General features: G+C 39.5%; 1 protein-coding gene across 5 annotated transcripts in view; it reads right to left on the reverse strand.

Moving 5' to 3' along the window:
• Positions 1-24,328, reverse strand: part of LOC150085489 (uncharacterized) — a 265,026-nt gene that overhangs the window by 97,395 nt on the left and 143,303 nt on the right. For all 5 annotated transcript variants that reach the window (XM_090374071.1, XM_090374070.1, XM_090374069.1 and 2 more), the window contains exons 7-8: positions 23,467-23,574; positions 6,857-6,958 (exon numbers count right to left, since the gene is read on the reverse strand). In XM_090374071.1, the coding sequence (XP_090230197.1) occupies positions 6,857-6,958; positions 23,467-23,574 (210 nt within the window). The remainder of the gene's footprint in view (positions 1-6,856; positions 6,959-23,466; positions 23,575-24,328) is intronic.

Consider the following 24,328-nt stretch of genomic DNA (forward strand, 5'->3'; position numbering starts at 1 on the left):
GAAGACTGTTGTTACTTATTCTCAGTGGGCACCACCACCCAGATGGCACAGCTTGCAAAATGGTATGGGATAAGAAACTGTTATCCACATACTATCCCTATTAGACTTAGGAAAGCAAAAACGTGTAGGAAAGTGATAGTAGGAGAGGAAGAAATACCATCGAAAGAAGAAAAAGACAGTTGCTCCCACTCACGAACCCCCCAAATGGACAACGCTTCCCCATCCTTCACAAGTTATCATGTATTGCACTAACTTGAATAAGTAACACTTCACTAATAGAGAAAAACTATTGTTACTTATTCTCGGTGGTGGTGCCCACCGAGAATAAGTAACAATAGTTTTCTCTATTAGTGAAGTGTTACTTATTCAAGGTAGTGCAATACATGATAACTCGTTGTGAAGGATGGGGAAGCATTGCCCATTTGGGGGGTTCGTGAGTGGGAGCAACTGTCTTTTTCTTCTTTCGATGGCATTTCTTCCTCTCCTACTATCACTTTCCTACACGTTTTTGCTTTCCTAAGTCTAATAGGGATAGTATGTGGATAACAGTTTCTTATCCCATACCATTTTGCAAGCTGTGCCATCTGGGTGGTGGTGCCCACTGAGAATAAGTAACAACAGTATTCTCTATTAGTGAAGCGTACTTATTCGAGGTAGTGCAATACATGGCAACTCATTGTGAAGGATGAGTACAATATGAGATACAGATGAAATGATGCCTTTCGCACCACTATAGTAGTTTTTCTTTGAGTTGTCTATGGTGTATCTACACCAATATTATATAGTAATGTTTATTACGTAATTGTACATAGTAAAAAATGGATGAAGGAACTGAAAAGTTAGAAAATTATTTTATTCAACATTTTTTATTATAATATGTTGCACAATATAAGGTTAAGTAAAGTTTAATGAAGTTACACTATTTTTCAGTTGTATGAATAAAGAATGAATCCAGAGTTGTTCATGTTTTTTTTTTTTTTGCTGTATTTTTTCAGATAAAATTGTGTTGTAGCATTTAGTTATGTCTTTAACTTCGTGCTTAACTTTTGTTGCACGATCATGAAGAAGATCATTCTCATAAAAAATATTCCAGCGTTGGTCAATTTTCAAGGGAAAAAGCTTTAATTCTTTAATTTTCAAATCCCCATAACTGTGGGGACTTGGATAATGAATATTCGGATACTGCGGACTTCCTGTAATTAGATAGACTTCATCAGCTCTTGTTGTTGTTGTTTGGTTTTTAGGAGCATTAGCAACTAAGGCCATATTGCTCCGGGATATGCGGTGGTCATTCCTTAACCTTTCCGCATCCTCCGTATTTGGTGGTGACGGGCTCGAACCCCGGTCTAATCAAGAAGCGTGTGCTACGCACTGCTGCTCCTTCCCACCTGGCTACGGAGGCGCCTCATCAGCTCTTACTTTATTTAGTTCAGTAATAATATAATTTAATTTCCAGTTAGAATAAGGTATACTTCTGTATCTCCATCTTTAAAACCTTCATCTTGAGGGTAGATGCAAAATATTTATTCAGTTTTTTAGCAACCTGTACTGGTTCATCAATAGCTATTCTCTTTATATCCAGTGGACCAATGTGACTTGTCTCCCTCCAGTGTTAACATAAGAAAACAATTTTTTTGCTACTTTTCTAAGCATTCGTAGTCAAACTTCTTGTAATCTACCTTAATATGTCTAATCCCTCTTACTAATTTCATTGCTTAGTAGTTTATAATTCCTGTAGGCCTCTGTTTCCCCCCCGATACTTAAGATCATCCCATGCATTTTTATTCTCTGCCACTAGTCTCATCAGATCAACTGACATCCATTTAGGTCTAAACCTCGAACAATATCTTGTCTTGTCTTCCTTCACGGATTAGGCAATCTGCCTGTTCCGATCTCAAAGAGATCTGCCCATATTTTCTTCAGTCTTCCTCTGTCTCTTTTTCCTTTTGCTCTATATGTGTAAGCTAACTTAGGGTCTCTATTATCTTTCATTCTTTCTACATGTTCTTTCCATCTTTGTCTGTATTCTATAATTTTTTCATTAATTGAGTAAATCTTTAATTCTTTTCTAATATTTACATTTGGTATTTTATCTAATTTTGTACATCCTTTAACATATGTTAAAAATTTCGTTTCTGCAGCTTGTATTCTATTAATGTCTCTTTCTTTCGGTATCCATGTTTCCAAACCATAAAGAAGTATTGGTATTGCCATTACTTTGTAAAATATCAATTGTGTTTCTTTCCTTGTTTTCTTAGCCAGAATTCTTTTTATTGTTCCACATCTTTTTTGAAATTTTGCCAATTTCTGATTCATATCTTCTTCGACATCATGTTATATAACAGTATCTCTCAGGTGATATAAAAAGCTTAGCAGCTCCTAACAATTACTTTCTCAAATGCTCACACATAAATAATGATGCAAAGATCTAATCAATTATTTGTTTAGGGTCATCAGCATTTAGTATTAGTGGTGGCAATGATACAAGAAAAAAGTTAATACAGCAAACAAAAAAAAAAAAAAAAACTTCCTACATCACTTGTTCCTTCTCCAATAGTTTGTCCAGTTCTTCCTTGAATTCATTCAACGAAATCAGGCGACATGGGCCTATATCAGCGTTGTCATGGGCCTATATGAGAGTTTAAGGACAGGGTGGACGGCCTCGAAGGATCTAAAGTGAGGGGCTCATCAAGCTCTCAGCTGCCCACATCAACGGTAGAGCTTGCACTTGGTCATCATGCAACACAGCGGCAACCCCCAAGGCAGAATGCACTGGCCCACAGGAACTAGTAGTTGTTGGTGACTCTACTGTCAGGAAAACGGGGAACATGCTTTGTAAAACGGATAGGTGGAACAGGACCAGGGTATGTCTGCCTGGGGCAAAGGTTGATGACGTTGTAGAGCAGATATCATCTTTTAAGGGAACAAAAGGTGATATAGTTGTACACAGCACTAATGATATTAAGAGTAGGAGAACCGCAGAATTACTTAACAAGTACAGGTCACTGTTGAAAAAAAGCCGTGAATTAGGGTTGAATTTGAAAGTGTCTGCAATTCTGCACAGACACGATAGAAGGGAGTATATGATGATAGCCTTGTTGATCAATTTGGCCCTGGAAAGATTGTGCAAGGCTCAAAGGGCAGAATTTTTTTTCAGCCTGGTCTGTACTTGTTAACAGGAGAGACTGCTTCTACAGGGATGGGATACACTTAAATAGAAAGGGAACAAGAATATTTGCTGATGAGATCGAGGCTGTGTTAGGTGGGTTGGAAAACTACTAGCTTGGGGGGGGGGGGCATACAAGGACTAATAGATTAACAGTAGCCACTGGCAGAGGTGAAAGTGATTCTTGCCTGCTTTTATTGGAATGAGCAGGAGCCTGGAAAACAAGATGCAGGATATTTCAGAGACTGCTGGGAGTCATTGTGGTACAAGTAAACACATGGGTTGTTAGGGTAGCCAAGAAAAAGAACAGGTGCATGTATACTTGCGTGCACACCAATGCTAGGAGTTTGGTAAATAAATTTGATGAATTTGAGGTATTGCTCAAAGAATCAAAGGCGGATATTGTTTGGATATCAGAGACATGGTGTCACACAGATATAAGGGATGCAGAACTGCAATTTGGGGAGTACAACGTCTACAGAAAGGATAGACAGGATAGGAAGGGAGGAGGGGTTATGCTATTAGTGAAACACATAAAATCCAAGGAAGTGAAGCCAGTCGACATCACTGGACAGTGCAGTGTAGAGTCAGTTTGGTGTGACATAAGCATTGGGAGATCAAAATTGAGAGTAGGAGTGTACTATAGGCCTAATGACTTTGATGAGTATAATAAGAAACTGTACACAGAAATAGAGTGGGCCAGTAAATTCAGAGTCTTATAATGGGGGATTTTAATTTCCCTGATATTGACTGTAATTTGTGGGGTTGGTCACTCACACACTAGCAAGGCTTTTGTGGATTTATTGGATGATTGTTTTCTACATCAGCATGTTCGGGAGGCAACTACAGGGAGTAATACTATTGATTTGATTATCAGTAGTGATTCTTCATGCATTAAGAATCTGCAGATAGAGGAACCACTAAGGGGCAGTGATCACAGTGTGCTGAAGTGGGATTTACTCAAAGAGGTAACTACCATCAGGGGTAAAGGGAAGGGTTATTGCTTTCGTAAAGGTGACTACGATGGTCTGAGACAGTATTTAAATTCTATACAGTGGGACCACTGATGATGTTACCAATAACAAATTCAAAATGGGAAGCATTCAAAGAACTTATCTTGGAAGCTACTAGGCTTTGCATACCAACTAAGAAATATTGTTCAAGGTTTAGGCCTAAATGGATGTCAGATGAACTAATGAGACATATGGCAGAGAAGAAAAATGCATGGGATACACATAAATTAACATGTGACACAGAAGCCTATGATAGATATAAGCTGATCTGTAACCAAGTTACAAAGGAGGTTAGGCAGGCGAAGGCAGATTACGAGAAATCTTTGGCAAGGGATGCAAAGAAAAACAGCAAAGAGTTCTTTACTTATGTAAACTCTGGAAGGAAGGTGATGAATCCAGATGGTTCCACTTGATATCGATGGTTCAACTGTTGATCCTGCTCAGATAGCTAACAAACTAAATGAATATTTTGCATCGACATTCACACATGAGATGTTATTCAGCGAGGGGAATTCCAGAGGCGTATTCAATTCTGGCAGTAAGCTAGATAATCTTGTAATAACTGAGAGTAAAGTGAAGGAGAAATCTTTGAAGACAAACACAAGAAAGACACCTGGGGTGGATGGGATCTATCCAGTTATATTAAAGTGATGAATCCAGATGGGTCCACTTGATATCGATGGTTCAACTGTTGATCCTGCTCAGATAGCTAACAAACTAAATGAATATTTTGCATCGACATTCACACATGAGAAGTTATTCAGCGAGGGGAATTCCAGAGGTGTATTCAATTCTGGCAGTAAGCTAGATAATCTTGTAATAACTGAGAGTAAAGTGAAGGAGAAATCTTTGAAGACAAACACAAGAAAGACACCTGGGGTGGATGGGATCTATCCAGTTATATTAAAGGAGGCAGCAAAGGAAATAAGCAAACCCTTAGCCATAATTATGAGAGCTCCCTTGGACTCAGAGGAGGTACCCATAGACTGGAAATGTGCAAATGTGACCCCAATTCACAAAGGAGGATCAAAGGCTGGACACAAGTAATTATAGACCTGTGAGTTTAACTCTGTTCCAGGAAAATTAATGGAGGCACTGGTTAAAGAAGCACTGCAGGATCATCTAGACAAGACTTCAGTTATGGCTCGGACACAGCATGGTTTTGTTAAGGGGAAGTCTTGCCTGACCAATTTGATTGGATACTATGATGCAGTCACAAAAGAACTGGACGCAGGGAATAACTTTGATATTATATACTTGGATCTTAGAAAGGCTTTTGATACTGTTGCACATGGAAGACTGCTGCACAAATTGGAGCAGTGTGACATTGGAGGCAAATTGCTGCTATGGATAAATGAGGGGGAGAAGACAGAGAGTGGTAATCAATGGACACTGCTCATCATGGACTAATGTTATTAGTGGACTCCCTCAGGGTTTAGTGTTGGGTTTCTGTATTTATAAATAATATTGATGATGGTTTATCAAGCTTAATGTCCAAGTTTGCAGACGATACAAAGGTTGGCAGGGTTGTTAAGGACACTACTGACGCTATGCTGCTGCAACAGGATCTGGAAAGGTTGAGCAGATGGGCTGAGAGGTGGCAAATGAAGTTTAACATTGACAAATGTAAAGTACTACATATGGGAAACAGCAACCCCAGAGAAACGTATCAACTCTGTGGTACTACACTGACAGTGGCAGAGAATGAAAAGGACCCGGGGGTAATTGTGCAGGCAGATATGAAGTTCTCTGAGCAGTGCAGATGGGCTGCAAGAATAGTTCATGGTGTCTTATCAATGATTTACAGGAATTTTTCTAGCAGGGATAAGGAGGTGATTATTCTCTTGTATAAGGCAATGGTCAGGCCACAGCTTGAGTACTGTATACAGGTCTGGAGGCCTCATTTCAAGAAGGATGTAGAGCTGCTGGAACGAGTACAGAGAAGGGCAACAAGATTAGTGAATGGAAAAAAGGGTTGCTCTTACGGAGAAAGGCTTAAGTTTTGCAAATTACAGTGTTTGGAGACTAGGCACCGGCGAGGTGATCTGATAGAGGTGTATAAAGTCTTGAATGGTTTGAGCATGCTCAATGCTGATGGGATTCTGCCTCTTGCTTAGAATAATCACCTGAGAGGGCATAAATTCAAATTGAGGAAAGACAGTTATAGGATAGATGTGCAGAAATTTGCCTTTAGCCAGCGGGTAGTTGGTTGGTGGAACCGACTTCCATCATTTGTTGTGGAAGTTGATAGCCTAAATAAATTTAAGGCTCAGCTGGACGGGTATTTCGAATGAACTGAGGGGTGAAGTGGAAGTGGTTATTTTTTATTTATTTATTTTACTTTAATTTTTTTGGCTGATGCTGCATAAGCTTGTTTTCTTGTATCAAATGCCTCTACTAATGCTAATGCTAACCATTCCCACTGAATAGAATTCAAATAATTTTTGAGGCTATTGTAATCGGTTTAACTCAACAGACTGACTTACAAATAGACAAATTAGAACCATTACATTTTCCTTCTGTATGTCTCTTAAATTAAATATGTATAATTACCTTCTGAAAGATAAAGAAATATTAGCAACAACACAAGCCAAGTGAAATTTATGATACATTTCTTATCACAAGCACAAATATTTAAGAGTTTGTGCACTAAAAGAACAAAATGAATTACACCTGCCTGTGCATAAAATCTCCCTGAATATTATCAAATTCATCAATTGAGAGTGAACTGCCCGCACTGTCAGTGGAACATCCAACAGAACCTGGACTCAGTGGTAAACTGTATAATTGGAAAATTTTAATATAAATTAATGTAATAAATTTTGCATTAATGAATGTTTAATTGACACTTAGTAACACACATTATTAAACTGTCAAGAAGTGAAATAGAAAATACTAGTAAACTGGTGTTCAAAAGTTAAGCAACAAATTAAATATATCAAAACACACTCATTATTTCAATAAATATTTATAAAGATTGCATGATATGAAATGAATATAAATTTATTTATGCAAAAATCTCTAAATTTATTGACCAATGACAATGAGTAGCAAAATGTCAAACATGTTATTTATTTAGATGAAAAAGTTAGTGCAAGGCATCATTTTTGTTATATCTCATATTGTGAATGCCTTCACAACGAGTTTCCTGTTATCGCACTACCTCGAATAAGCAACACTTCCCAAAGTGGAGAAGACTAATGTTACTTATTCTTGGCAGATAGAACTAACCAGATGGCACTGTTTCGAAGCTTGTTGGCCTCTCATCTGTGGGGGGGGGGGTTGTTATTTGGTTTTTAGGAGCATTAGCAACTAAGGCCATACTTCTCCGGGGATATGCGATAGTCATTCCGTGACCTTTCCACATCCTCCATTTTTGGTGGTGGTGGTGGTGGGGGGGTACTCCAATGATAACAATGAGTGACAACCCAGTTATGAAGTTATCACTCATTGTATCACTGGGGTACCTACTTGCCCACCAATGAGAGGCCAACAAGCTTCAAAACAGTGCCGTTTGGTTGGTGATATCCATTGAGCATAAGTAATATTAGTCCTCCAATGCGGGGGAAGCTTTTCTTATTCGAGGCAGTGCAATAACAGGAAACTTTGTATTATGTTTAACATTAGTTGAACAAAGAAAAATAAAAACGTATATCTTAAATGGGTAGTGCAGCTGGTGTGAAAGATGGATTACTTGCAAATAGGCACAACGTGAGCAGTGTAAATGTGCTGACAGTCTGCGTATGTGAGGCTGTAGAACTATTTACACACAGTTCAGCCACAACATGAAAACACAATGAATAATACTGCCCAAGTCAGATAAATGGTTACTTCTCCACATGACTTTAACAGGGAAAGGGAAGTATGCATGCACTCTCCTTGGAATTAGCTAAGCTTTTGCCAAACGAAAATTAAGTGAAAATAACTGATACATGTTTTAGCTCAGCAGTTTTATAGAAAAATGCAGTTAGTGAGAAATCGTATACATTATAAATTCAAATGTTTTTCCCTTTCCCCAATTCTGGGAAAATGGGAATGGCAGGTGGCACATCAGTGCATGGGATACTTTTTTCACCACCCCTATTTTTTTCTTATTATTGTTGACTGAAAAATAATATATGTATCTTTATTTCTTGTAAATACCCAATGTTGTGGTGTTCATTATAGAATTGTTGTAGTGCATTTTGTGCATTTTACAGATATTACAATGTAAGATATACACTGAGTAGACAGAAATCAAGGGATACCTACTTAGTAATGGGTATGCCCGGTTAAGGGCAGTAACAACTAGTTCACGAAAGCGTTCCACAGGTATTTCCATCCATGCTTGCTCCACCGCTGTCCATAATTCCGTCACATTCCTGGGTGGAGGATCCAAAGCTCGAACAAACCTTTCCACAGCATCCCAAAGATACTCCACAGGAGTTATGTCTGGTGAACGGGGAGACCATTCCATGGTGGTAAAATCTTCGGAATGCTCTTTGAACCATGTTCTACTCACTACAGCTTTGTGGGGAGGTGCATTGTCCTGCTGGAAGAGTCCATTGCCCTGTGGGTGCATGATGACCAAGAATGGATGTAGATGGTCTGCAAGGATGGACACGTAACCTGGACTGTTCAGAGAAGCGTTTGGACATACCAGAGGTCCCAACACGTGCCAGTTGAACATGCCTCAGACTATTACCGACCATCCACCTGCTGCCTAAACAGTTCCTTGTTGACATGATGGGTGCATAGTTTTGTGCGGTTTCTACCAGATATGCACCCTCCCGTCTGCTCAAAATAACTGGAAACGGGACTCATCAGACCAGGAGACCTGTCTCCAATCATCCAAGGTCCAGTGCTGAGTTTTTGTGCCTAGCTGAGGCATAGAGTTCTGTGTTGTGGTGTTAGCAATGGGACTATGGTGGGTCAGCAGCTTCCATAACCTATTGCGGCTAATGATCACCTGATGGTCTTCGTGGAGATGCTTCTGGCACCTCCCTTCGTTGAAGTCGGTGGTGATTTGTGCCACTGTTGCATTCCAGTTGGCTGAAACAATGCAAGACAGACGTCGATGGCCACGTTTATCCATCCATCATCTTTCTCCGCCCACAGCGCTGTCCAAAATGAGAATTTATTCCGGAAATGGCATATTCCTGATAAACTCTTGATACTATTGAACGGGGATAGTGCAATTTCTGTACTACCCCCGCAATAGAGTGCCCATGTGTCGAGCACCCACTAACATTCCTCTTTCAAAGTCGGTTAACTCACGATGTTTATCCATACTGACATTGAATTACCATCTACGTGAATGCAGTTTATCTATATAAACTGCCAAGTATTGGGTTTGTCCACTAGCGCAAGGGGGTGACAGTTTTGCATTTCCCCCAGGAACCAGGTATCCCATGAATTCTGTTCTTTCAGTGTATTTGACAAGCCATAAATTGTCCAGTGTATCTGTTTGGACTTCATGACAGAGAATAATTCTGCACCATGTTCTATGCATAATCACTTTCAGAGTATTTGTATTATGGTATGATTAAAAGTAACCTCATTTGTTTGTTTAATGTCATCAATAGGCACCAGAGGAGTTATTACATGTTGAGAGGTTTTGATTTCAAGCTCAGCCAAGTGGAGCAGGCAGTATGGGTGATCTATATCCAATCCAACATTCCAGGAAAATGTCAGTAAGATATTCCCTAACAGCAATTGGATAATGTGCTGTTGCATTTTGTTGGAAACATCTTTATTTTTTTATTATTTATTTTTTGTGAATTAATGCCAAGGTTTTCCAACTTAGGCATGAACCAAAGTTTTTCAGCATGCCCAGATATGTGTGCTGATTTTGTAGTATCAACGAAACATGGTACAAACAGTCATTTATTATCTATTCCAAAGATAATAGAAGCCAAAGTGTCCAAAATAATATAAGTCAATATATAACTAGTGAATCTTCATATTCATTCATTCTAATATGGATTCTACCAAATCCACATTAGTGATCATTAATCATATAGAAGGTTTTCAGATAGTTTAAGAGTTTGGCAAATGATGGATTTCTCCATTACTTTGGAAAGAGTAAAAGTAAAAGCAAATGAGTCACAACTGGAAGGGAGCAATCTGTCATCCTTTTTAGGAACTGGTATGATATCAGCAAATTTTCAAGCAGAAAGAAAAACACTAGTGCAATAAGGAAATATAAAAATGACACAGAACATAAGACAAATCCAGAAGGTAAATGAACAAGCACTGTGATGCCATCAGAAATTGCAAAGACCTCAGCATCTCGACCAGCTGGGTGTGTGCAACCAGAAAACTGAAGCCAACTAGAGTTTTTATTATTATTATTATATTATTATTATTTAGCAGTAGTAGTAGTGGAAAATGAGGCAAGAAAGCAAGCTTACAGAGAATAAAATGGAAAAACATCCCCCCCCATCCCCTCTAAAATGTTTAATTCGCCCTTAAATTTATTCAAACTATCAACTGCACAATAACTGATGGCAGTTTTTCCAATAACCAATCACTCATTCACCCCTCACAAGTGCCTAGTTTCCAAGAACTGCAATCTGCAGAAAGAATACTTTGTGGTAGAGACCGTATCTTGTGTTATTGACTAATCTGGCTACTCTTCTCTGCACCCATTCTAAGGGATACACGTCTTTCTTAAAATGAAGCTTCCAGACCTGTATGCAGTACTCAAGATGCAGCCTAACCATTGCCCTGTACAATGAGATAATCACTTCCCTGTCTTTCCTGGCAAAGTTCCTGTATATCACTAACAGAACCTCATGAGCTGTATTAGCAGCCTGCCTGCACTGTTCATAAGTTTCGTGTTGGACTGTACAATTACCCATAGATCTCTTTCATTCTGCACCACCTTGAGTGTGGTACCACCTAATTGGTATAGTATTCTGAGATTACTGCAGCCTAATTTTTTTAGGTCTTTCTTCAGAAGTATAACTTGATTCTTACCAAACTTTGTATCATTTGCAAACTTAGACAAAAAGGTTGATATGCCTTCACCAATATCATGAATAATACTGTAAAGAATAAGAGGATATCTGAAATATTTTCTGGATCTTGTTGCAGTAGCATACCATCATTAATGTCATTAACCATTTTGCCAACCTTTGTAGCATCTGCAAACCTGGAAATTAATCTCGATGTTATAGCAGTAGTGGCATGTGATGCAAGAAAGCAAGTGTATGAGCTTATGCAGCATCAGCCAAAAAAAGAAAAAGGCAACCATTCCCTCTAAATGTTTGTCCAGTTCCTCCCTAAATTTATTTAACCTATCAACTTCCACAACGACAGATGGAAGGCTGTTCCAGCAATTAACCACCCGCTGACTAAAGGCAAATTTCCACACATCTATTCTACATCTATCTTTCCTTAATTTGAATTTATGCCCCCTTCGGTTTGTAATCTGAACAAGTGGAAGAATCCCATCAGAAATCAGCATGCTCAACACATTCAAGGCCTTATACACCTCAATCAGATCACCGTGCAGGTGCTTAGTCTCCAGCCACTCCAGAACTTAAGGCTCTCTTGGCAAGTGGATCCCTTCATTCCCCTCACCAATCTTGTTGCACTTCTGTGTACACGTTCAAGCAAATCTACATCCTTCCAAAAAGGAGGCCTCCAGACCTGTATGCAGTACTCAAGGCGTGGCCTGACCATTGCCTTATACAGAGGGACAACCACCTCCTTTACCCTGCTAGCAAATTTCCTATATATCATTGACAAAACCCCATGACCTGCCCTGGCAGTCTGTCTGCATTGCTCAGAAAACTTCATATCTGACTGCACAATTACTCCAAGGTCTTTTTCATTTTCTACCACCTTAAGTGTAGTACCACACAGTTGGTACGTTTCTCTGGGGTTCCTTCTACCCATATGCAGTACTTTGCATTTGTCAAGGTTAAACTTCAGTTGCCACTTCTTAGCCCATCGGGCCAAATTTTCTAGATCCTGTTGCAGCAGTACACTGCCATTACTGTCATTATCAACCCTGCCAACCTTTGTATCATCTGCAAACTTCGACACTAAGCCTGATATACCTTCATCAATATCATTGATAAATAGACAAAACAACAGTGGACCCAACACCGAACCCTTTGGGACTCCACTAATAAAATTAGTCCATGAAGAGCAGCACCCATTGATTACCATCCTCTGTCTTCTCCCACTCAACCATCCTTTTAACCATTGAAGCAAATTACCCTTAATACCCTTCTGCTCCAATTTGTACAGTTGTCTTCCATGCGCAACAGTGTCAAAAGCTTTCCTGAAATCCAAGTATATGATATCAAAATTATTTTTTTGCATCCAGTTCCTTTGTAACCACATCATAGTATCCAATCAAATTTGTCACACAAGACTTTCCCTTAACAAACCTATACTGTGTCTAAATTATTACTGCAGCCTTGTCTAGATGATCCTGTAATGCATCTTTAACCAGTGACTCCATAATTTTACCTGGAACAGAGGTTAAACTAACTGGTCAGTAATTACTCGTGTCACCCTTTGATCCCCCTGTGTGAATTGGGGGTACATTTGCACATCTCCAGTCCGTGGTGACCTCCCCTGAGTCCAAGGATGCTCTCATAATTATGGCTAAGGGTCTGCTTACTTCCTTTGCTGCCTCCTTTAATATAACTGGATAGATTCATCCACCCCGGGTGTCTTTCTTATATTTAACTTCAACAATTTCTCCTCCACTTTGCTCTCAGTTATTACAAAATCATTAAGCACCCTGCTACAACTTGATAACCTTCTGGCAGTTTCAAAACTTAATGTGTGAATGTAGATGCAAAATACTCATTCAGTTTGTTTGCTATCTGAGCAGGATCAACAGTCGAACCATCGATATCAAGTGGACCAATCAGATTCAACCCCTTCCTTTTAGAGTTTATATAAGTAAAGAAATCCTTGACGTTTTTCTTAGAATCCTTTGCCAAAAGTTTCTCATAATCTTCCTTCACCTGCCTAACCTGCTTTGTGACTTGATTACAGACTAACTTATATCTGCCAAAGGCTTCGGTATCGCCTGATAATTTATATGCATCCCATGCATTTTTCTTCTCTGTCACGAGTCTCATTAGTTCATTTGATAACCATTTAGGCCTAAACCTTGAACAATATTTCTTAACAGGTATGAAACTTTTAGTAGCTTCCACGATTAATTCCTTGAATGCTTCCCCCACTTAGAATTTGCTGTTAGTAACATCATCAGTTGATCCCACTGTACAGAATTTAAAAACTGTCTGAGACCACTGTACCCACCTTTACGGAAGCAAAAACAATTTCCTTTACCCCTGATGGTAATTATATCTTTAAGTAAATTCCACATCAGTACACTGTAATCACTGCCACCTAGTGGTTCCTTTATCTGCAAATTCTTAATACACGAATGATCACTGCTGATAACCAGATCAAGAGTATTACCCTCTCTGGTTGCCTCTCGAACATGCTGCTGCAGAAAGCAATCATCCAATAAATCCACAAAAGTCTTACTAGTGTGTGAGTGACCAATCCACAATTTCCAGTCAATATCTGGGAAATTAAAATCCCCTATTATAAGACTCTGATTTACTGGCCCACTCTATTTCCCCATACAGTTTCTTATTATACTCATCAAAGTCATTAGGCCTATAGCACACTCCTACTCTCAATTTTGATATCCCAGTGCTTATGTCACACCAAACTGACTCGACACTGCACTGTCCAGCGATGTCGACAGGCTTCACCTCCTCGGATTTTGTGTGTTTAACTAATAGCATAATCCCTCCTCAACCTTCCTATCCTGTCTATCCTTTCTGTACACATTTTACTCCCAAATTCCAGTTCTGCATTCCTTATATCTGTGTGACACCATGTCTCTGCTATCCCAACAATATCCACCTTTGATGTCTTGACCAACACTTCAAATTCATCAAATTTATTTACTATACTTTTAGCATTGGTATATATGCAAGTATACATGCACCTATTCTTATTCTTAGTTACCCTAACACATCCTATATACCCACCTGTTTCATGATCACTGCCATCAGTCTCCTGAAACCCCTAGCACCCCTTGCTCCAGGCCACTGCTTATTCTAGTAGAAGTAGTGCAAGAATCACCTTCACCTCTGCCTGTGGCTACTTTTAGTCTGTGAAGCCCCCCCCCCAAGATAGAATTTTCTGACACACTGAACACTGCCTCGATAGCATCAGCAAATATTCTTGCACCCTTTCTATCTAAGTGTATCCCATCTCTGTAGAAGCAGTCTCTCCTGTTAATAAGCACAGACCACACTGAAAAAACCTCAACCCCTTGAGCCTTGCACATTCCCTCCAGGGCCGAATTGATTAACAAGGCTCTCATCATGTACTCCCTCCTATAGTGTCTGGATAGAATTGCAGACACTTTCAAATTTAACTCTAACTCACGACTTTTTTGCAACATTGACCTGTACTTTTTAAGTAAGTCTGCAGAACTCCTACTCTTAAGGTTACTGGTACCAAAGTGTACAACGATATCACCTTTTGTGCCCTTAAAAGATGATATATGCTTTACAACGTCATCAACTTTTGCCCCTTGCAGACATACCCTGGTCCCATTCCATCTATCCTTTTTACACAATATATTCCGTCTCCCTGACAATAGAGTCAACAACAATAACTAACTCCTGTGGGACCAGCGCATTCTGCCCTGGAGATTGCCGCTGTGTTGCCTGATGCCCAGGAGTGAGCTCTGGCGTTGAGTTGGGCAGCTGAGAGCTTGACGGGACCCTGATATTAATTTCTTCGAAGGCATCTACCCTACACCTCAAGCTCTCATAGACCTCATTAGAACACCGAGTTGATTCCTAATTTCTAGAAACTCTCTGCACCTGGCACACACAAAGACATCCTCCTTGGTAGATCACGTTCCGTTCCAGGGAGTTCGGCAAACATTTCATAAGTTGCACATTTTTTTAGGCTGTGATGAGTTGGAGAATCGCGCCCCCCCCCTCAGTTCTCCCCCGAGTCACAGCACTCCTGCCACTTTGTGTCCGTTGCTTTGCTGCTCTAGTCTGGGGCACGATATTTTAAATTAGTAAGATCAATAAATTTAATTAATTAATTGTCAATACTGCACTATCTAATAAAATCCTAAATGCAGTGATGCCTATTATGCTATATAATTTTACATTAGAGCTACCTAGTTACCACAATTAAAAATTTTAATTCCCTACCACTCTATACAAAAACAATGGCTGCAAGATTTGAATTTGAAAGTGTCTGCAATTCTGCCCAGACACGATAGGAGGGAGTATATGATGAGAGCCTTTTTGATCAATTCAGCCCTGGAAAGATTGTGCAAGGCTCAAGGGGTAGAATTTTTTTCAGCCTGGACTGTACTTGTTAACAGGAGAGATTGCTTCTACAGGGATGGGATACACTTAAATAGAAAGGGTGCAAGAATATTTGCTGATGCTATCGAGGCAGTGTTAGGTGGGTCGGAAAACTGCTAGCTTGGGGGGAGACAAAGACCAATAGATTGACAGTAGCCACTTGCAGAGGTGAAAGAGATTCTTGCACTGCTTCTATTAGAATGAGCAGAAGCTTGAAAAACAAGATGCATGGTATTTCAGAGACTGCTGGGAGCCATTGCGGTACAAGTAAACACATGGGTTGTGTTAGGGTAGCTAAGAATAGAAACAGGTGCAGGTATACTTGCGTGTACACCAATGCTAGGAGTTTAGTAAATAAATTTGATGAATTTGAGGTATTGCTCAAAACATCAAAGGCAGATATTGTTGGGATATCAGAGACGTGGTGTCACACAGATATAAGGGATGCAGAACTGCAATTTGGGGAGTACAACGTCTACAGAAAGGATAGACAGGATAGGAAGGGGGGAGGGGGTTATGCTATTAGTTAAGAAACACATAAAAACCAAGGAAGTGAAGCCAGTCGACATCGCTGGACAGTGCAGTGTTGAGTCAGTTTGGTGTGACATAAGCATTGGAAGATCAAAATTGAGAGTAGGAGTGTGCTATAGGCCTAATGACTCTGATGAGTATAATAAGGAACTGTACAGGGAAATAGAGTGGACCAGTAAATCAGAGAGTCTTATAATGGGAGATTTTAATTTCCCAGATATTGACTGGAATTTGGGGGCTGGTTACTCACACACTAGCAGGACTTTTGTGGATTTATTGGATGATTGTTTTCTACATCAGCATGTTCAGGAGGCAACTAGAGGGAGTAATACTCTTGATTTGATTATCAGCAGTGATTCTTCATTCTTTAAGAATCTGCAGATAAATGAACCACTAGGTGGCAGTGATCACAGTGTGCTGAATTGGGATTTACTCAAAGAGGTAACTACCATTAGGGGTACAGGGAAGGGTTATTGCTTCCGTAAAGGCGACTACGATGGACTGAGACAGTATTTAAATTCTATACAGTGGGACCAACTGATGATGTTACCAACAGCAAATTCAAAATGGGAAGCATTCAAAGAACTTATCTTGGAAGCTACTAGGCTTTACATACCAACTACGAAATATTGTTCAAGGTTTAGGCCAAAATGGATGTCAGATGAACTAATAAGGCATATGGCAGAGAAGAAAAATGCATGGGATACTTACAAATTAACACATGACACAGAAGCCTATGATAGATACAAGTTGATATGCAACCAAGTTACAAAGGAGGTTAGGCAGGCGAAGGCAGATTACGAGAAATTATTGGCAAGGGATGCAAAGAAAAACAGCCAAGAGTTCTTTACTTATGTAAACTCTAGAAGGAAGGGGATGAATCAGATTGGTCCACTTGATATTGATGGGTCAACTGTTGATGATCCTGCTCAGGTAGCTAACAAACTAAATGAATATTTTGCATCGACATTCACACATGAGGAGTTATTCAGCAAGGGGAATGCCAGAGGTGTATTCAACTCTAGCAGTAAGCTACAGAATCTTGAAATAACTGGGAGTAAAGTGGAGGAGAAACTGTTGAAGATAAACACAAGAAAGGCACCCGGGGTGGATGGGATCTATCCAGTTATATTAAAGGAGGCAGCAAAGGAAGTAAGCAAACCCTTAGCCATAATTATGAGAGCTTCCTTGGACTCAGGGGAGGTACCCATAGACTGGAAATGTGCAAATGTAACCCCAATTCACAAAGGAGGATCAAAGGCTGACACAAGTAATTATAGACCTGTGAGCTTAACTTCTGTTCCAGGAAAATTAATGGAGGCACTGGTTAAAGAAGCACTGCAGGATCATTTAGACAAGACTTCAGTTATAGCTCAGACACAGCATGGTTTTGTTAAGGGGAAGTCTTGCCTGACCAATTTGATTGGATACTATGATGAAGTCACAAAAGAACTGACACAAGTTCTTTTGAACTGCAGGGAATAACTTTGATATTATATACTTGGATCTTAGAAAGGCTTTTGATACTGTTGCACATGGAAGACTGCTACACAAATTGGAGCAGTGTGACATTGGAGGCAAATTGCTGCTATGGATAAAGGGGTGGTTGAGGGGGAGAAGACAGAGAGTGGTAATCAATGGACACTGCTCATCGTGGACTAATGTTATTAGTGGAGTCCCTCAGGGCTCAGTGTTGGGTCCATTATTGTTTTCTGTATTTATAAATGATATTGATGATGGTATATCAAGCTTAATGCCCAAGTTTGCAGACGATACAAAGGTTGGCAGGGTTGTCAAGGACACTACTGACACTATGCTGCTGCAACAGGATCTGGAAAGGTTGAGCAGATGGGCTGAGAGGTGGCAAATGAAGTTTAACATTGACAAATGTAAAGTACTACACATGGGAAACAGCAACCCCAGAGCAACGTATCAACTCTGTGGTACTACACTAACAGTGGTAGAGAATGAAAGGGACTTGGGGGTGGTTGTGCAGGCAGATATGAAGTTCTCTGAGCAGTGCAGACGGGCTGCAAGAGTAGCTCATGGAGTATTGTCAATGATATACAGGAATTTTTCCAGCAGGGATAAGGAAGTGATTATTCCATTGTATAAGGCAATGGTCAGGCCACACCTAGAGTACTGTATACAGGTCTGGAGGCCTCATTTCAAGAAGGATGTAGAGCTGCTGGAACGAGTACAGAGAAGGGCAACAAGATTAGTGAATGGAACAAAGGGGTGCTCTTACGAAGAAAGGCTTAAGTTTTGCAAATTGCAGTATCTGGAGACTAGGCACCAGCGAGGTGATCTGATAGAGGTGTATAAAGCCTTGAATGGTTTAAGCATGCTCAATGCTGATGAGATTCTTCCTCTAGCTCAGAAAAATCACCTGAGAGGGCATAAATTCAAATCGAGGAAAGACAGATGTAGGATAGACGTGCGGAAATTTGCCTTTAGCCAGCGGGTGGTTGGTTGGTTGGTGGAACAGATTTCCATCCCTTGTGGTGGAGGTTGATAGCCTAAATAAGTTTAAGGCTCAGCTGGACAGGTATTTTGAACGAACAGAGGGGTGAAGTAGAAGTGGTTTTTTTTTTTTTTGGCTGATGCTGCATAAGCTTGCTTTCTTGCATCAAATGCCTCTACTAATACTAATATTCGAACGAAACATGTTTCATCAATACCATTGGTAAATATAGAAAATAACAGAAGTCCCAACACTGAAACCCGAGGGACTCCACTAATAACATTAGTGCACAAAGAGCAGTGTCCACTGATAACCTCTCTGCCTTCTCTCACACAACCATCCCTTTATGTATAGAATTAACTTGCCTATAGTGCCACACTGCTCCAATTTGCAGAGTAATCTTTTATGTGCAACAGTAACAAAAGCTTTCCTGAAATCCAAGTATATGATATCACAATTTTTGGTTATTATCTACTGGATCCAGTTCCTTTCACACTGTCATGATATCCAATAAAATTGGTCAGACAAGGTCTCCCCTTAATAAATCCATGCTGTATCTGAAGTAAGAGGGGTTTCCAAAAAGAAAGGTAACACATTTTTTCTTAATAACAATGAAAGAGAATGAGATGAAACATGGTGGACAGATCGACCCATTAATAATGTTCGAAAAGACCGCCAATGCAGTGTTGTGGGTACTGTCACCTCACAGCAGATTCCAGTTGCAAAATGGCGGTTATCGTGCGAGTGTGGTCGAAAACAGGTGTTCATGAAGTTATTCACTTTTTATAAGCAAAAGGGTCTTCAACAAGTGATATTCACTGTGAACATGTTGCTGTGTATGGCAAAAAGGTGACGACAAAAAAGGAGGTGTGATTTTGATGCAATGACATTAAAGTGGATCATGTTGACATCGAAGATCGACATCGGGCGGGCAGGCCTTCATCGAGCAAGACAGAAGACAACATTTCGTGCATTAAGGGCATTATTCTTGAAAACAGGCAAGTGAGACTGCATGAATAGTGAACATGAATAAGTGATTGTTCACAATGTCCTTGGCTTTTGAAAGGCGTGCTGCCACTGGGTGCTCGGACAATTGTCAGAGGAGGACAAAGCAAAATGTATGGGGATGTGTCTGGAGAACCTGTTGCGATACATCGACGAAGGAGAGGATTTTCTCACTCGCATAGTCACAGTAGATGAAATGTGAGTTCATCACTTTACCCCAGGGAGCAAACAAAACTCCATGACTTGGAAGCATCCACTGGGATTGCCAAGGCGTTGGTGGATTTCTTGCCGAAGGGTGGAACAATCAATGCACAGCTTTACTGTGCAATGTTGGAGAAACTTAAAGCCAACATTCGACGCAAAAGACCAGGACTCTCGACAAGTGGCATGGTTTTGTTGTACGACAACACAACTCCACGCACTGCTCACACCACTCGTGAGTGGTTGCGCCATAATCATTAGAAAACCCTGTCACATCCCCCCTACACCTTCAGACTTTCATTTATTTGGCTCTCTGAAAAAACACCTTTTAGGAAAGCATTTCACTATGGATGAGGAAGTTCATCAGGTGGGGCGATGTTGGTTACTGCATGTGGGCACAGACTTCTTCGGTACTGGAATTGATAAACTGATCCATTTTTGGAACAAGTGCATCAATAAAACTGGAGACTTTGTGGAGAAGTAGTGCACGTTCACTTATTTCTTGGTGTATAATTTCAGCTTCATATTATTAAACATCATTGAGAGAAAAAATGTGTTACCTTACTTTTCAGAAACCCCTCGTGTAACTGCACTCCTGTCTAGATGGTCCTGCATCACTTCTTTAACAACTGACTCCATTATTTTACCTGAACAGAAGTTAAACATGTCTGTAGTTACTCAAGTCACCCTTTGATCCCCCTTTCTAATTGGTGATACAATCATGCATCTCCAGTCCACAGAGCCCTCCCATGAATCCAAGGGTGACCTCATAATTATGGCTAAGGGTTTGCTTACTTCCTTTGCTGCCTCACTTAAAATAATGAGATCGATTGCATCCACCCCCAAGTGCCTTTCTTATGTTTAACTTCAACAATTTCTCTTCCACTTTCTTCTTAGTTATTACAAAATCATTTAGCTGCCTGTTAGAGTTTGATAAACATCAAGCCTCCACTTCCCCAAAGAATTCCTCATGTGTGAATGTATATGCAAAATACTCATTCAGTTTGTCAGCAACAGGATCAGAGCAGGATTATCAATAGATATCAAGGGGATCAATTTGATTCACCCTCCTTCCTTCTAGCATTTACATAAGTAAAAAAGTCTTTGCTGTTTTTCTTCTCATCCTTTGTTTTCTCGTAATCTGCCTTTGTTTGCCTAACCTCCTTTGTGACTTGATTACAAACTATTTATATCTACTATAAGCTTCTGTGTTGCCTGATAATTTATATGCATCCCATGTACTTTTTCTTCTCTACCACAAGTCTGATTAGTTCATCTGACATCCATTTAGACATAAACCTTGAACAGTATATCTTAGTTGGCATGAAAAGCCTAACAGCTTCTACAATTAATTTCCATTTATTATTGGTGGATGGTAACTTCGTCACTTAGTCTCACTGTATAGAATTTAAAAACTCTGAGACCACTGTAGTAGTTACCCTTACAAAAACAAAAGCCTTTCCCTTTACTCTTGACAGTAATTGTCTTTAATTAAATTCCAAATTAGTACACTATGATTGCTGTCACCCAGTGAGTATTTTACCTGCAGATTCTTAATGCATGTAGAATCACTGCTGATAACCAGATCAGGAGTATCATTTCCTTTTGTTGCTTCTCTAACATGCTGCTGTTGTAGAAAATAGTCATCCAAGAAATCTACGAAAGTCTTGCTAGTGTATGAATGACCAACCCACAAATTCCAGTCAACATCTGGAAAGTTAAAATCCCCCATTTAAGACATTCTGATTTACTCTGATTTTTGCTTTAGGGGTATTTGCAGGATTTCTCCTAACATAAAACCATGCAAATATTAAACTTTACTCTATTTTTAAGAAAAATATGGCAAAAAAGGTGACAACAAAAAACAGAGGTGTGATTTTGATGCAATGACATTAAAGTGGGTCATGTTGACATTGAAGATTGACATCGGGCAGGCAGGCCTTCATCGAGCAAGACAGAAGACAACATTTCGTGCATTATTCTTGAAAACAGGCAAGTGAATTCATTTTTTTGTGTACGTGCATGCACACATACTTTGATGGCACCTTGAAACCCATTTTTGTAGTCCACTGGTATTTAAGGAAGTTAAATGAACCACACAAGTTAGTTATTTATATCATAGCACATAGAGCTGAGTGATATTATTGCTGGACAGCCTACACAATCCAAAGTTAACCGTTGGTGATGTTATTGTGAAATGGAAGCATGACAATACTACCACTGTCCAGCAACACATAGGAAGACCACAGAAGTTCACTCCACAAAATAAGGGGGTACTTGGAAGGGCAGTAAAACAATTTCTGATATCCCTGTAAAATATGTATGGAGCTCCACAGCCTTGGTTTTTATGGGAGAGCAGTGATGCATAAGTCACACATTGCCAAATGTAATAAGCAGTCTCAGCAGTCTTGCATGGGGCAATGAATGCTGTAATTGGTCCATGGAGGAGTGAAAATTGGCTCTATGAAGTGATAAATCTCACTGCACCCTACTGCAAACAGATATAGGTAGATGTGGGTGTGAAGGATGATGCCTGGAGTGCATTGTGCCAATAATGATGATTGGAGCAGATGGGATTATGGTATTGCACTCTTTCTCATGATCTAGTCTAGGACCTTTGGTGGTTGTGCAGGGAACTATGAATGCTGACTCCAACCTTAACATTCTTTAAAATTTTGCTCCCTATCATGTGGAAATTCATTGGTACAGACCCATGTTTGTTTCAACAGGATAATGTCCCATGCCATACCACTGTGCTCTTTGAGAATAGCTAACATGAAGGTACAATAGTTGGAATATTCAGCACAGAGTCCCAATTTGAATCATGGAACACCTATAGGTTGAATTGAAAAATTAGGTGAGTTCTAGACCAACAAATCTCACATTGGTGGCTCAACCAGTCACTGTTCTGCAGGAGGAATTAAGGACTATACCCACTATAGCCTATTGTTCATTGGTGGAAAACCTACAGAAGGGGGGGGGGGTGCAATGTGCAATAGTGGCCAAAAGGGGGACAAGGGAAGACAGGCACTACTGAAATAAATGCAATTATTATTATTATCAGCCATATGGTGCAAGGAAGCCTGAGGCTTATGCTGCATCGGTCAAAAAAAAAAAAAAAAAAAAATTCCCTATTACCCTGAGAGAGAGAGAGAGAAGAATGATGATATCCAGCTCAGGACCCTGGGTGTGCCAAGCCCATACTCACCAGATGTGAGCCCCTGGGGGTATGTCAATGTGAAATCAATGTGTCCATATATTTTTTGGAGAGTATATATATCAGTTCTGAGGTATTTTTTTTTTTTTTTTTAATCAGCACCAGATGAATAAAGTTTAAATTTGTTGTCCAGTGTAAATGAATAGTTTCACTTTAGAAAAGACAAAATCTTTCCACCACACAATGAACTTTCAAATTGCAAATTACCTCAATGTCAATTACTTGCACCTTCTTTTTTTCAAAAGTATGTTGCTATTTATTATTAATGTATTCTTGAAAGGGAAGCATTGTTTATTTGTAGTGCAACACCAAGGCAATTTTCAGTGATAGAACTATAATTTAAGTAATCAATTCATCATGTAAAGTCATGGACAAATATTTATATTATTATTGCTAACATTCAGTATGATAATTTATGCTTTTTTTTTAAATTATCAGCTATTCAATGAAATTAACATATTCAATTATGTTTCTAAAATGAACTGAATTTATCTACATACTTGAGAGGATTCCCAATTCCAGGAGGGGAATAAGACATAGTCCTTCCATAACTACTCTGGGGTCTTAGCAAGTCCAAAGGATGTGTAGGAGAAGCATAATAGGAGGACCTGTTATTAAATTATTTTATATTATTTTAAATTATTTTATATATTCAATAATGATAAAAAAAATAACCTTATGTTACAGGCATGAGAAATGCATTAAGAAATCATGTGAAATGCCTGAGGAGAAACTCTTTACACATAAACTGAGTATAACGGAACTTCAAACAAGCCACTTCCATTTGCAAATTCCATATTGCAGTTTAGTCTGCACTAAGATATTTATTAGCATCGGAGAAGAACCTTTTGATTTGATTTATTTGGATTTTAGAGGTACAATAGCAACTTAGACAATAATGTATCAGAGATGTGATTTTTATAAAGGATTAGTTGAGGGAGCATTTAATCTGATGTATATCTGGACTTGTACATGTAACAGGTTTTTAATAATTGATCACTACATACTTCAGTTAATGATTTTATAAAAACTAATTATAGAGGCTAATCACTTTTAAAAACATAAAATATCCGGTACAGTCAGTCCTCGTATAGCACGATAGTTGTGTTCCTAGAAACCCTCGTGCAATGCAAAATCGTGCTGTTGTTGTTGTTATTTTGGTTTTTAGGAGCATTAGCAACTAAGGCCATATTGCTCCGGGATATGCGGTGGTCATTTCCTGACCTTTCCGCATCCTCCGAATTTGGTGGTGACGGGCTCGAACCCCGGCCTAATCAAGAAGCATGTGCTACGCACTGCTGCTCCTTCCCACCTGGCTACGGAGGCGCCGCAAAATCGTGCAATATAAACAACAGGCCCTAT

This window comes from Mastigoproctus giganteus, chromosome 5 (assembly GCF_048544385.1).
Source record: "Mastigoproctus giganteus isolate SK-2022 chromosome 5, ASM4854438v1, whole genome shotgun sequence".
Classification (NCBI taxonomy): domain Eukaryota; kingdom Metazoa; phylum Arthropoda; class Arachnida; order Uropygi; family Thelyphonidae; genus Mastigoproctus; species Mastigoproctus giganteus.